Here is a 14673-nt window from a genome sequence, read left to right as displayed (position 1 = left end):
TTCCTTTTTACTCCTTTATTCAATACATATTTACTAGGCGAGGCATTTCTTTCTTTGCTTTTTTGATTGACTGATGATATATGTATCCCATGGGTTTGTAGGTGTTGTTGGAAATGTTGCTTGATTAACAATTCCATTGAAGGATTTTCTTCGGGAGTGGGGAAAGATGGAGTATTTAGCTGCCATCTATTGGGCTTGATTAACATTTCTCCACTACCATTGGTGGTGACAAAATGTACAAATGGTCCCTCCTCAACCTTCTGCACTTGGCGGAATATGGACCCCATTTGTATGACCTGGCCTCATAATTTAACTCTTTAAACTCCTGTATTATTTTGGGGTAAATCTCTGCCACACCTCCTCTAGATCCAAAGCCGATAACTTAACACTCCTCACTTTGAATACCGTAAGTCCATCACGCAAACCAGCTTCTCATCCACTGATTCTGTCTACACCTCTTGCAGCCTTGGAAAAGCAGCCAGTATAATCAAGGACAGCATGCACCCCAGACATTCTCTCTTCCACCTTCTTCCATCAGGAAAAAGATACAAACATCTGAGGTCAAGTACCAATTGACTCAAGAACATCTTCTTCCCTGCTGCTGTCAGACTTTTGAATGGATCTACCTCGCACTAAGTTCTCTACACCCTAGTTATGACTGTAACACTACATTCTGCACTCTCTACTTTCCTTCTCTATGAACAGTATGCTTTGTATAGTACGGAAAAAAAACAATACTTTGCACTTATACTAATACATGTGACAATAATGAATCAAGTCTGACAGTTACAGCTATTCATTTTGTGGCTACACCACTTTATAACTTCCATCTATGTATCCTGCTGCATTCCATCATAACCATCATACAAACCATATGTGCAAACATGGACAGAATTGTAAGTAGTATGATGTAACAAATAATCTAAATCACATAGTAGATATAATATTCTTGGTTTCAGAGTCTGTTGAAGTAAAACAACTTTCTTGGAATATCACTTCCCGTGTCTACATCTTACCACTGTGTTTAACAAGAAAGAGCAAAATCAAGATGATATATACTATCTCAAATGATTTGGAATTAACGCATTATGTTACATCTCCACCAACCCCTCCCCAAGTCTCTGATTTTCATTTCTTTTAGAGATAACAGACACAGTGATTTCACTGGTTTATCTTAAAAGACTCCCTGAAGGAGACTGGGGATTTGAATTCTGAATGTGATTCCTCTAACTATGCTGGACAGAAGGAGAATTTGTACATGGTTCCAGTTCACCAATCTGGTTGTCATTGGGCTCTCTTGATGAACACAGCATCTTTGCCCTGTTTAGTGGAGTGCTGACTGCATCAAATGAGAGGTTGCTGCTTCTATGTGGCAACTAGTGCATGCCTGTTCCGTCTTGCCATACCATTTTCTGTTTTGAGGTAAGGCTGTGGATGTGATGTTCTTGTAGCCACCTATCAGTAATGAACTTGGTCTCTGATCCAAGTTGGCCATCCTGGTTGGAAATCCAGCTGGTTGGGTCATTTATTGTATCATGTGTTGGAACAGTACTCATGTTCTTCTTCACCCTGGCCAAGTTTTCAGCTTGAATACACGTGTGTGTGTGTGGAAAAGCAGAATTGTGTTCAGGCTTCTTATCAATAGTTCACACGGTGCTCAACTCTTTTGGAATAAAATTGAATGATGCCTCAGAAATGGAAGCTGGATTCAATGTTCTTCTCTAGCAATGGATTCACTGTACACAGTCATCTGTCGGCTTCACCATTTGTTTGAGGGTGTCTTAGTGAACTAGTAGTGTGGATAACTCCATATGATATTCTGAATTCTTGAAAGTATTCATCGGTGAATGGTGATCCAGCTATGTTGCAAAAATCCCCTTCAGAAATATTATCACTGCATTTGTTTGACTTCTTGAGTAATGGCCTAATCTGATCAAGAACATCTTACCTCCAAATTCTAAGAGGTCCATCCCAACATGTTCCCATGTCTCCTGACAATGGGTCACACAAGAAATATAGTTTGATATAATTTCTTTCAAAGCTTTTGGGAAGTGTGGCCACCAAACAAAACATATTGCTCTGGCTTTATGCCTTGTAGATACCCAAATGTCCTGGCTGCAATTGTTGTATATTAAGTTTCAAAACTCTCAGTCCTATTTCATGCCATCGATAAATAATCCACACTTGTGGTATCCTTTCTGATCATGGAACTATCTGAGATTGGGATTGTGTAGCATGTATACTGGTCATCTTTTGATGCAGCATTCTCTGACCTGAGCACATTCTTCATGATTTTTGTGCATCTCTGGTTTCAATCACTGACTGAGTTGTTGCTGGTGGATTTTTTGTTTCTCTACAGATGGCGCCGGAGTGAGGCAACGTCTTGCAAGCTGTGTCCAGCATACCTCCTAAATCTACTTTTTACTCTCGTTCTATGCTTCTAAAACTTCATGCAATCTCTTTTTTACATTCTTTAACAATGCTCTAATTCAATCTCTTACAGCTTTGGATGGACTTACCTCTCAGTTAATCTTTCTCTACATCTTAGCGATAACTAACACTACATTCTGCACTCTCCCCTTTCCTTCTAGCCAAACAGTGTTTCTTCTCTATATAGTGTGCAAGAAAAAAACTTTTCACTGTGTGCTAATACACGTGACAATAATACATCAAAGCAAAGGAATTTGGTTAGCGGCGATATTAAGCGTTCTACCCTTCAACAAGGACTACATCACCTTGTTCAGGTCTTGGTACTGGGATACAGAACAAATCATCTGCTGCTCTCCCAAAACACATTGTCTTTGCAACAAAGCTCATCATTCTCGATCTGAATCAGTGCAGTTTGTTAACTTATTGGAATTTAAGAGCATCAGTATTTGTGGTCTGCCTCTAATTTGAAATTCAGACCAAGTGCATAATCTTCAAACATTTCACAAGCCTGTGTGGCAACTAATGCTTCTTTTTCTGTCACTGTATCGCTTCTGTCAGTGTATGGGATGCGTAGTAAATCGGTCTACGCTTTCCTTCTATCTGCATCTGATGGAGTGCAGCTCCCAATCCTGTAGAAAATGCATCTACAGCAATGATAGTAGATAGTTATAGTCATAGAGAACTAAATATCAGCTCACATCAGCATCTTTAATTTTCTCAAAATGCCGCTTGAACTTCCTCCCACACCAGGTACCGTTCTGTCACAATAGCTGATGCAATGGCTCACTGGTAAAAATTAGACTGGTTAAGAACTTTCTGGGTTGGTTTATCATACCTATGAGTCTGTGGCGTGCAGTCACATTGTGGGGGGTCTAGTAATTCATTGATAGCTCTTAATGCACAGAAGAAACATATCTGATGGATCCGCAATATACCCAAGGAGCTTGACAGTTGGCTACTACGTGTTGTGTAAATCCAGCTTTTATTTATTATTGTCACATGTATTAGCATATAGTGAGAAGTATTGTTTCTTGCACACTTTCCAGACAAAGCATAAAAGGAGTGTTCGAAAAGGAGAGTGCAGAATGTAGTGTTAGTTCTAGCTAGCATGTAACGAAAGATCAACTTAATGCAAGGTAGAGCTGATGGTAGCAGGAAAGAAACTGTTCTTGAGTTGGTTGCTACATGACCTCACTTCTTTTGTATCCTTTTCCTGATGGAAGAAGCTGGAAGACAGAATGTCCTTACTTATGCATGGCAAAACAGCTAGCGTAATTAAGCATAACTTTTTTGTCAAGTGTTGTAACACAGTTTGTATTCTAATGCCATGTTTCATTTGAATGCATTCATGGATCAGACATCATTCATGTCACATACAACTCTAGGTCTTCCAGAGGACAATGTCAAATATCCTACATGATTTCTGGCACAGATGTAATGCCAAAGGGCATTACTGAAAGTCTTAATCAGTGTAGTGAAGATTGTGAGCAACTTAAGACAAAAAAAGAGAGATTTGTATCTAACTTCGTGAAGAATAATTCTTTCCCAATTTAACTAAACTCTCATCCACGGACAACATGGGGTGAACTCTGCATTTAACTATTTTTTTCAGCTGGATACAGTCTACACAAGTTTTGATAAATCCATTGGGTTTTGGCACTGGGACCATCCTGATTCTGTCATGTGAAATAGCCCTTGTTTCAACACAGTCAACTTTCTTCTTACTTTTGACAGGAGTGAATAAGGAACCTTTCTGGTGTAAGCAAACACACTAGCTTTTTCAGGATGTAGAATGATGTGTATATTTTCCTAGTCCTGTCAACAACTATGGAAATTCAGTTCCGATGTTTTTAGACTGATCTACTCCACTTTCCAGTGCAAATCAGTAACTTTTCCGGCTCAAGATGACAACTCTGGGTCACGCTCACATAGGCGTTTCCTCCACGTGCTCTAGTTTCCTCCTACAGTCCAAAGATGTGCGGGTTAGGTTGATTGATTGGCCATGCTAAATTAACACTAGTGTCAGGGAGATTAGGAGAGTAAATATGGGGGGGGGGGGAGGTTTATGGGAAAAGGGCGTGGGTGGGATTGTGGTCAGTGCAGTCTCGATGGGCCAAATGTAGATTCTATAGTCGGATTTGTTTTCTCTCGTTAACGAAAGGTTGCAGTCAGTTGTCCTTTGATTTTGAGATCTATACCACCCATTGTGTGTAAGATACTACTCTCCTTCACAGCAAGGTGTAATGTGTGAATTCTGGCAAATCTACGGTACCAACTCAGCCAAGTTTCTACTTGATTGTTCAACCTCCTGAAACAGTTAGGACATGGTTGGTTCCCAGAATCAATTAAATCTCTTTGTGACAGCTTGCACCAAATAGAGAACTGTAAATAAATTAAATAGTTGGCTGTGCTTTTTGAGGGGAAGCGGTTTGGGTGGCTAAATCCATCATGGTAAGGAGGTATTTGGAAGCTAATCTTCGTTTTGGGTCCAGAGACAATTAGTACTTGGTCAAAGGGTTCACTAAATGCTGGAATGAGTTTGTATGATGTCTGGCTGAATGTTCTTCTCTAGCAATGCTTTCACTATACAGTCATCTTTCAGCTTCACCACTGGTTTAAGGGTATCTTGGTGAACTCCATATGACATTCTGAACTCCTGAAAGTATTCATTAGCGAACGGTGATCCAAATTACAGTCTTGGATTCCATGTTGCAAAAATCCACTTCAAAAATATTATCGCTGCTTTAAAAGTATGACCCTGCATTTGTTTGACTTCGAGCAATCATCTACTCTGATCAAGAACATCTTACCTCCAAGTTCTCAAGCCATCCTTCCTAAGATATTCCTGATGGTGAGTCACACAAGCAATATAGTTTGATATAATTTCTTTCAAAGCTTTTTGGGCTGCGTGACCACCAACCAGAATCTCTTGCTCAGGCTTGATGTTTTGTGATGCCCAAATATCCTGGTGCAACTGTTGTTGTATATCAAGTCTCAGATAGACCTATCTCATGCCACATAAATAAATCATCAACTACACATGATGTGTCCTCTTTGATCATAGTACCATCTGAGATTGGGATTGTGTAGCACTATCTGACCTCAGCACATTCTTCATTAAGAATTTTGTTCATCTCTGGTTTCAATCAGTGACTGAGTTATCTGATGTAGAGGGTGTGCTCATGTACAGTGGATTGGACACTCATAGAATCCCTCCACTTCAGGAGGCCACCATTCGGCCTGCACCAACAACAACTCCACCCAGCCCTAACCCTGTAACTCCACATATTTAGCCTGCTAATCCCTCGACACCAAAGGTCAATTTAGCGTAGCCAATCCACCTAACCCACACATCTTAGCTTGGGAGGAAACTGGAGCACCCAAAAGAAACCCATGCAGACACAAGGGGAATGTACAAACTCCAGCCAGTCGCCTGTGGCAAGAATTGAACCAGGGTTCCTGGTGCTGTAATGCAGCAGTTCTAAGCACCGAATGGCCCTGAGATAAGGCCAGTAAAAAAAAATTGTAGCTGACACAGGCTAATCATTTGCAGGTGTCCATATGTCCACCTCAGGATAGCATAGGCAACTTTTCATATCACCCAGTAGTACGCTGGGGTATAATCCAATGGAACATTGCCCATTCATTTGCCAGCCACCCTGAAGGTCTCTGCAACTCATCTCACAAGTAGCAGCATTCATGGACCTAGGTAGTGTCTGCCTCTGAGCAGGCAGTCTATACAATGTGCTTTATACTCTTGTTTTTTGCTTGGATGGTCTAGTTAGCAGGAATGCTACTGCCAACCATATTATTCCCATGTGGGAAATATATTTCTGCCAACATCAAGATTTGAGTGTCCATATCCCAGGACAGACCAATGGATTTGTTTGCACCCTGGAAAGGGTATGGAGGTCACTGATTCTCGGAGGACAAAAACTCCAGTAGCAGGGCCATGTGCAAGGTTAATAGCCTCACAGAGGCTAGCTTCTGCAGCAAAGGTCACTGATTGATTGATCTATTATACCACCAACCGGAGTAAGCTTCTTTGGACTACTCTTATGTAACCCTACCAGATCCACAGGAATTAGCTTTCTGCATTCAGGTCTGGAACATCCTATTTTGTTACATTTGGAACACACAAGTCTCTGGGTGATCCCCTTTTGGACTAGCTTTGAGGAGGTGGATTGGAAATGGTCCACTCTGGGTTGCCAGATTATAGGTGAAGTCAAAGTTTGCTGCCATGACTGCTGTATTCTTGTCTGTGAGGACCTTCTGCTTCAAGTACATTCTTGCAGTTGAAGGGGAAGTAGTTTTTAAATTGCTCAGAAGTAAACTGCATTTTTGAGAGAGCAGACTTGTCAGTCAAACACTATTTGTTTTAGCCTTTTAAACTCTAGTTACGCTTATGTGGGTTTCTTTGAGTATTCCAGAATGGTCTCTGCAACTATCTCATTAGCACCACAGATGGCAGCCTTGGTCTGTTCATAACTAGTGGACATAGCAGAGTTAGCACAGATAGACCTCTTATCAACTGCAGCTTTTCTGCTACCTTTCCAAAAGTTGCAAAAAAGGATTCCATTTGGAAATGAATCTAGTGTACTTAAGGACTTCAAAACTTGATTCTGGGATGGGAAAATGTGGATGGTTACCAGGTAAGGAGGTTTTCCCCTAATGGCTTCCATCTGTCTGATTTCTGAGCTGTAACTCCATTTCCAATTTTCTTGCACTTCCTTTTTTTCCCTCTCTCCTGAAACTCTAGTTCTGCTTGGCTCTGGGATTTGGCTAGTCACTCTGTTCACTTCCGCCCATTAAAATAGATTTTGTTTTCCAACTCTGGCAGGTTTGCACTACATATATACCAATTACCTTTCTGTGCATTCTCCAACCCTCTAACACACCCAGAAGGAGCTATACTTCATGGTGCCAAGTATTCAAAACCAGAAAAGGCTTCTGATAAGACACTGCATGTAACTATGCCAGAACTAAAAATGCTAAATTGTCTGTCAGAACACCAATAAAAACCAAGCAATCTGATCTTGAAAGGGTTTTCTTTTCATGCTTAAAAGAGCTGTTAAGTACAGAAATGTTTTTTAGGCCAAAGAAAATACACATTAGAGCAACTCACTGAAAGAGAAACATCAAACTGGTAGCCTCAGTATAGTTTATTGGAGCAAATGTCCATTCGCTGGCAGTACTGGAGCAAGTGACAGCACAAAGCGGCTTAAATGTTTTGAAGTGACTTCCACACAAACACTCAAAAATAACAAAAACAGTAGGTACTTCAACCAGGGGTTTGAAAATTATGGTACCATTACAGTAAATTACAAACCACTCAATTAACTTGTCAACATAGGAACTTTTCACAAGAGTATAAGTAAGCATTAAATGGAATATCTTTCCTCACCCATAAACTGAGGGAGGGCGGTAGTAGCTTATTAGAATTATTTAACATCTGAAAGGATCAGTGCATGGCAGTGACTGGTTTCAAGTTCAAGAAAATAATTCTGTTCTGTGACTTTTGTCTCAGTTTGATTTTAAAATTGAAGCCTGTAAGCTATCTGGACTGGTGTCATATTTTGCACAGCTTCCTAGAAACATTCATTTTTAACACTGTCAATAGTAATCTGAGACAGCCAATGACGTCACTGGTTCTTCTATGACACCTTTGTCCATATTAAATTAATATCCAGTAGAAAGTCAAATTGTGCCTTTCCAAATTGGAGCTACATGTCGAAAAAGCATTTTCCTTTACACAACATTGCAAATAACTATAGACTCATCATGGATGAAGGCAATAGTGGAATCAAAGAGAAATTATGCACTGAGCATAGAGAACTATAACATTAAACAAAGCATATTGGGTGGTACATCATGATGCCTATGAAGTTTCAAAGTATACCCTAATAAACCAACGGAATCAAAAGTACAAGGTTCAAGATTAGTGTTTATAATCAAATAGTAATAAGGCAAGCAATGTAGCAGTAAACTAAATACGATAAGCAATAACTTTGCCTCCAAGGAGGAAAACGAGAGCAGTAACAAGATAAAGAGACTTGAACATAGACTGGATAGACACCACCTACAAAATATAGAAGTTTGAACTTTGTGACTTGGAGGCAGGAGTGCTACCAACGAAAAACTATTCCCTCAGCAAAACAGTGCGACAACTTGCAATGGAGAAACGAATAGTAAAAATATCAAAAATATTTAAATTTTTTTTGAAGGAACAAATTTCTGTACCACCACTAGAGCTGTTCAAAATTGCCCAAAAAAAAACGAAAATAAATATTGCAGTCAAACTCAATTCTAGTCTGTTGGTTATTTGGAGCAGAATCCAGTATGTTGGCTACACTAATGCACGTTGAGCCTTTACAAAGTAATTATAATTTCCAAAAACTGAAAATCTAACAAAGCTATGTTCACAGTACTTCAATTCACCCGTTAGCTCACAATGCAGTGTTAATTTAATTAACTATGAACTATGTAGGCTTGTTTTCTTGATGGAGAATTGTCAAAACTCCAGGATGACATCATGGCAGTACACATGTCACGATATACTAAAGTTTTGCCTTTTCAAGTAATTTTGTTCTTTTTCATTATAAAGAAAATCCCAGATGGATCAAGGATCATAAGCAGAGGAGATGATTTACACATTACATTCAATATAAATCACATTTACAGCAAATCATGTAGCTACCCTATAAAAGTTCTTATAACTGTATGAATTGGCTGTGCACACACAGGACAAGGCATTTTGCGCTTATGCAACATTTTAGCACATGCATAGCATGCTACAAGATGTCCCGTCTTTCCATGGATGATATTCCCAGTCCTGGGTCGCACACCACAGACAAGACAGGGCCCCAAGCGGTTCCTCTGAAAATGTAAGGATCCTTCACACTGTGTTTTTGTTTCTTGACCCACAAACTGAAGGTCCTCTTTACTTCCAGACAAGCTGATACTTGATGTTGACGGCTGCAAAAGGCTTTCTAAAGATTCAGAAGTATCATACTGGGCATGTTTCCCTTTGTCCTTGTATTTTAGTTGCGAGTTTTGAATTAGAGGCTCAGAAACAGACTTCCTACAATCAGGAACGTCTATATTCTCATGTTCCATCGCCTCAAACCCAGCAATGAACGGGTCAGATGTGGAATGTACAAACTTAGGGTTAAGGTGCCAGCCTTTGCGAAGAGCCCAGCATCGCAGGCAGTATTGTTTCTGAGAAGGATTACACTTTCCACATTTGGTGCATTTCCAGGAATCCTAAAAGGAAAAGCAGGAAAGAAAGTCACTGTGGCTCTCAGTGCTGGAAACAGGAAATACATGTTGGAGGACCACTTTGCAAATGTTGTTTCCATCAACATGTCTACCTACGAAGGTGTGAATTTGATCAATATTTTATTTAATAGTGATCAGTATCTATCCTGTTTCTGTTATTTAATTTACTAAGTTCCAGGTGCATAAATTGTGTCGTCTGAAATAAAATTTTAATGACAGACGTTCATCTTATATAATTAAACTTGGAAAAAATGCAATTATAGTGCAGTCTATCATTTCAACATTTCTATATTTTTCATAGGTACACAAGTTAAAAGGATTAGTGGAATGTGAATGGCTCAGATTCTTATGACGGCGTACTTGGAGTCAAGTTATATTACAATTATACAGAGCTCTAGCTAGTCACCATGTAGTGTTCAGGAGAATAAATTTATGCTGAAAGTGGAGCAAGACAAGAATGATACCAGGCTAGAATGACTAATTACACTGAAAGTTTCACAGAATCATAAAGTCCCTACAGTGTAGGAAGAGGCCACGCAACCATCAAATTTGCACTGATTCTCTGAAAGAGCGTCCCATCCAACAAATCCACCTAACGTACACATCTTTGGCCAGTAATGGGCAATTTAGCATAGCAAATCCACCTAACCTGCACATCTCTGGACTGTGGGGAGGCAGAGGGAGAGAACGTGCAAACTCCACGCACACAATGACCAAGGCTGGAATCAAACCTGGGAATCTGGCGCTGTGAGGGAGCAATGGTAACCATCGCCCCACCACTGCATATAGTAGGATATTCCCTTGAATACGGAAGGTGAGATAATTAAATGGATGTACATAGGATTAAAGCATCCTAATGGGGCAGATAAATCTTTCTGATGGAGAGCTCCAAATAAGATTCCGTATGGGGTGGTTCAGGGTTGCTGCCAAAAGGGTTGGGGAAAATTCCAGATTTGCACAAAAAGCTGTTGAGGTCAATTTAATATTTCAATGCTGGGTTTCATATTTTTGTCAAGAATGGAAAAGATGGGTATTGCTGACTAAGCCAGCATTTACTGCCAATCCCCAACTGCCCTCAAGAAGGAAGTAGCATGAAGCATTCTTGGATGCTACAGTCCATATAGTGCAGGTACATCCATAGTGCTGTAATGGGGGGAATTTCAGGATTTTTACCATTGACAATGAAGGAATGGTGATATATTTACAAGTCAGGATGGTGAGTGGCTTGGAGGAGAACTTGCAGGTGGTGGTAATCCCATACATCTACTGCATTTGTCCTTGTAGGTGGTAGCCATAGTCGAAAGGTGCTGTCAAAGGTGCCATGGTGAGTTGCTGCAGTGCGTCTTGTAGATGGCGCACACTGCTACTACTGTGCGATGGTGGAGGGAATGAATGGAGTGCCAGTCAAGTGGGTTACTTTGTCTTGGATGGTGTCGAGCTTCTGCAGTGTTGTTGGAGTTGCACTTATCCAGGCAAATAGACAGTAGTCCTTCACACTCCTGACTTGTATCTTGTAGAGAGGCTTTGAGGAGTCAGAAGGTGAGTTACTCGTTGCAGGATTCCCAGCCTCTGGTCCAGTTCAGTTTCTGGTCAACCCCCAGGATTAGTTTTTAAATTGCACTGATGTATGCATTCAACTCTTTATTAATAATTAAGGCAACTTTAATTAAGCCTAAATTTCAAAGTAAAGATCAATTTATTAAAATCGATCTCACTCCTGAAAAGTGGAAAACAGGTGTACAAAAATTGATGTAATATTATAAGCCTTTTACTGTATTAAAATTGCATTATACACCATCTTGGCGCAAGACTGAAACAAATAAACCCCAGAACATCAGGCCTTTACCTTTATATCACTGGAATTCTCAACCACTTCAGAGATTTCTGTGTCAGTAGCATCCCCCGAGCTTGGCAAATCATCATCAGCTTCGTATATTGTAACTTCAATAACCTAGAGGGAGGAAAAGGCCAGGGTCGGGGGCAGGAGTAGTGGTGGAAAAAAAATCATAATGGAGAAGATAGCAAGACAACTACTGCTAAACTGCAAGTCACTAAATTATTAAGTGCGCTGTGATTCTTACCTTGGCTACTTGCAGGTTAGGATTACCAACTGTTCGCATTCACGGTGGAGAATGATATGATGTTGGGTATTTATATTTGTACCCAGTGACAGTATCGAGTACTTCCGAGTCATATATAACAGGTTAGATGCACTGTAGCACTGCCTACGTGCACCTGATGACATATCGACTTCAATGAAGCACCGCCATACTACACCAGAGCAAAAATCACCCCACTCATTTCACTCTTGCGTTTTCTATGGCTGAGCTTGTTGAATTAGAAGCAACTCGTGCTACATTCAGGGCATTTAACTTAAGTCAATTGCCCACAAGCTCAAGATTTCTCTTGTGAAGTTAACAGCCTTCAGAGAAGTGATTTTTATGACATCTATTTGGACTACTTTCGGCTCCAAACCCCAAAGAATGCATTGAAGGTTCTTCTCCAGCCAGGAAAGTGAGCACTTTTTAACCTGAGAGACAACGACCAGGGTAAAAAAAATCTTTTAACTAGCTATTGCCATTATTACCAAACTTCACAAAAAAATTTTCAAAGTGTAAATGGGCTTGTCAGTTTTAAATAAATATTGTACTTTCTGGAAATGAACTGCACAAAACAGTACACAAAGATTATAACAGCCTTCTGAACTTTCTAGGTTGCCAGTTCCCCGGCGAAGTCTGTTTCTCGCTAATTGAGAACGGTTTAACTTGGTCCACAAGAAGTGATTGACCATAATTTGCAGGAAGCACCCACCTATGGATGGAAGGTCCCCACACCAACTATTAATATTTAATTAATATATAATGACAAAACAAGAACTAATACCAACACAGAACTCAATAACCAGTTGTTATTTCATTTGAATTTTTCAATCCATTGCTTCTTCTGATAAAAACAAGGTGAACAGCCAATTTAACTATCTGTGTTTAGCTTTCAATGCCGGGATGAGGACTGATGAGCTCAATGTCTTCCACAATTTTTAAAAAATGTTAAATTGTTGAAACTAATTCTAAAGGCTGTCAAAGGTACATTACATTGAACCTTTATCTGATTCTTATCTTATTCAATGCCTCGGCAGCATTTTAAATTTGAAGACCAATCGAGCAATAGCTCAAGTGGTGGTGATGGGGAGGAGAGCACAGAGAAGCATCACGTATGACCGATGTGTCCAGAAGTAACTTCTGCCTGCTTTAATATTTTGCCTACCTCCTTGCAGTCTGTGTTTCTTCCTTCCTCCACTTTCTGGTCCTCACACGCAGCTTTTTCTTTTGGCTCAATGGTTTCCAATTTGATTTCCACATTTATTTGGTCACTGGCAGGTTCATTCAGAAACCACAGATCATCAGTCGAGTCAGAAACAATGGCAGTGTCTATATCCTGAGGAATAAAAATGGTGCATTAATATTGTAATTTTATTCAGCCTCAAAATAAATTAATCTAACGTGCCACTTTTTTTTTTGCACATTGTAATTACTTTGTTCCACACAAGAGAGTGTTCTAATCTCCATCAGTCAATGGCCTCCATTACATCTACTCCCTGGTTAAACTTGTCCTCTGGTATGGTTCTGCAATAAAAAGTCTGACAACACCAGGTTTTAGTCCAACCTATTTATTTGATAATATACTCACAAGCTTTCGAGGGACACCCTCTTCGTCAGGTGAATGGAGAGTTCTGGCCTCAGACAGAGCATATAAAGCACAGACAGTTTAGAGATTACTGATTAGAATGCGAATCTTTACACCTAACCTGCTGTTCAAGACCTGAAGTGGCTGATAATGTGAGTGGAAGGAGCACTGATCACAGTTTAAAGAGATGTGTATTGTCTCCAGACAGTACAGTAAGTGAGGTTTTGCAAACCCAGGCAAGTCACGGGGGTTACAGATAGTGCGACATGAACCCAAGATCCCTGTTGAGACCGTCCTCATGTGTGCGGAACTTGGCTATCAGTCTCTGTTCAGCGACTCTGCGCTGTCGTGTGTCACGAAGGCCGCCTTGGAGAACGCTTACCCGAAGGTCAGAGGCTGAATGCCCGTGACCACTGAAGTGTTCGCCAACAGGAAGGGAACAGTCTTGCCTGGTGACTGTCGAGCGATGTTCATTCATCCGTTGTCGTAGCGTCTGCATGGTCTCCCCAATGTACCATGCTTCGGGACATCCTTTCTTGCAACGTATCAGGTAGACAATGTTGGCCGAGTTGCAAGAGTATTTACCATGTACCTGGTGGACGGTATTCTCACGTGTGATGATGATATCCATGTCGATGATCCGGCATGTCTTGCAGAGGTTGCTGTGGCAGGGTTGTGTGGTATTGTGGTCACTGTTCTCCTGAAGGCTGGGTAGTTTGCTGCGAACAATGGTCTGTTTGAGGTTGTGTGGTTGTCTGAAAGCAAGAAGTGGGGGTGTGTATTTACATGGTAAATACTCTTGCAACTCGGCCAACATTGTCTACCTGATACGTTGCAAGAAAGGATGTCCCGAAGCATGGTACATTGGGGAGACCATGCAGACGCTACGATAACGGATGAATGAACATCGCTTGACAGTCACCAGGCAAGACTGTTCCCTTCCTGTTGGCGAACACTTCAGTGGTCACGGGCATTCAGCCTCTGACCTTCGGGTAAGCGTTCTCCAAGGCAGCCTTCATGACACACGACAGCACAGAGTCGCTGAACAGAGACTGATAGCCAAGTTCCGCACACATGAGGACGGTCTCAACAGGGATCTTGGGTTCATGTCGCACTATCTGTAACCCCCGTGACTTGCCTGGGTTTGCAAAACCTCACTTACTGTACTGTCTGGAGACAATACACATCTCTTTAAACTGTGATCAGTGCTCCTTCCACTCACATTATCAGCCACTTCAGGTCTTGAACAGCAGGTTAGGTGTAAAGATTCGCATTCTAATC

The 14673-nt window shown here is 40.7% G+C and overlaps 1 protein-coding gene across 2 annotated transcripts in view; it reads right to left on the bottom strand.

Moving 5' to 3' along the window:
* Nucleotides 1-7555: 7555 nt before the first annotated feature.
* Nucleotides 7556-14673, bottom strand: part of mdm4 (MDM4 regulator of p53) — a 32312-nt gene continuing 25194 nt past the window's right edge. For both annotated transcript variants that reach the window (XM_080209933.1, XM_080209934.1), the window contains exons 9-11: nucleotides 12973-13143; nucleotides 11555-11659; nucleotides 7556-9693 (exon numbers count right to left, since the gene is read on the bottom strand). In XM_080209933.1, the coding sequence (XP_080066059.1) occupies nucleotides 9124-9693; nucleotides 11555-11659; nucleotides 12973-13143 (846 nt within the window). In that variant the 3' untranslated portion in view covers nucleotides 7556-9123. The remainder of the gene's footprint in view (nucleotides 9694-11554; nucleotides 11660-12972; nucleotides 13144-14673) is intronic.

This window comes from Carcharhinus amblyrhynchos, chromosome 22, assembly GCF_965287045.1.
Source record: "Carcharhinus amblyrhynchos chromosome 22, sCarAmb.v2.hapA, whole genome shotgun sequence".
Taxonomy (NCBI): Eukaryota; Metazoa; Chordata; class Chondrichthyes; order Carcharhiniformes; family Carcharhinidae; genus Carcharhinus; species Carcharhinus amblyrhynchos.
This window is presented reverse-complemented; position numbering and strand designations above follow the sequence as displayed.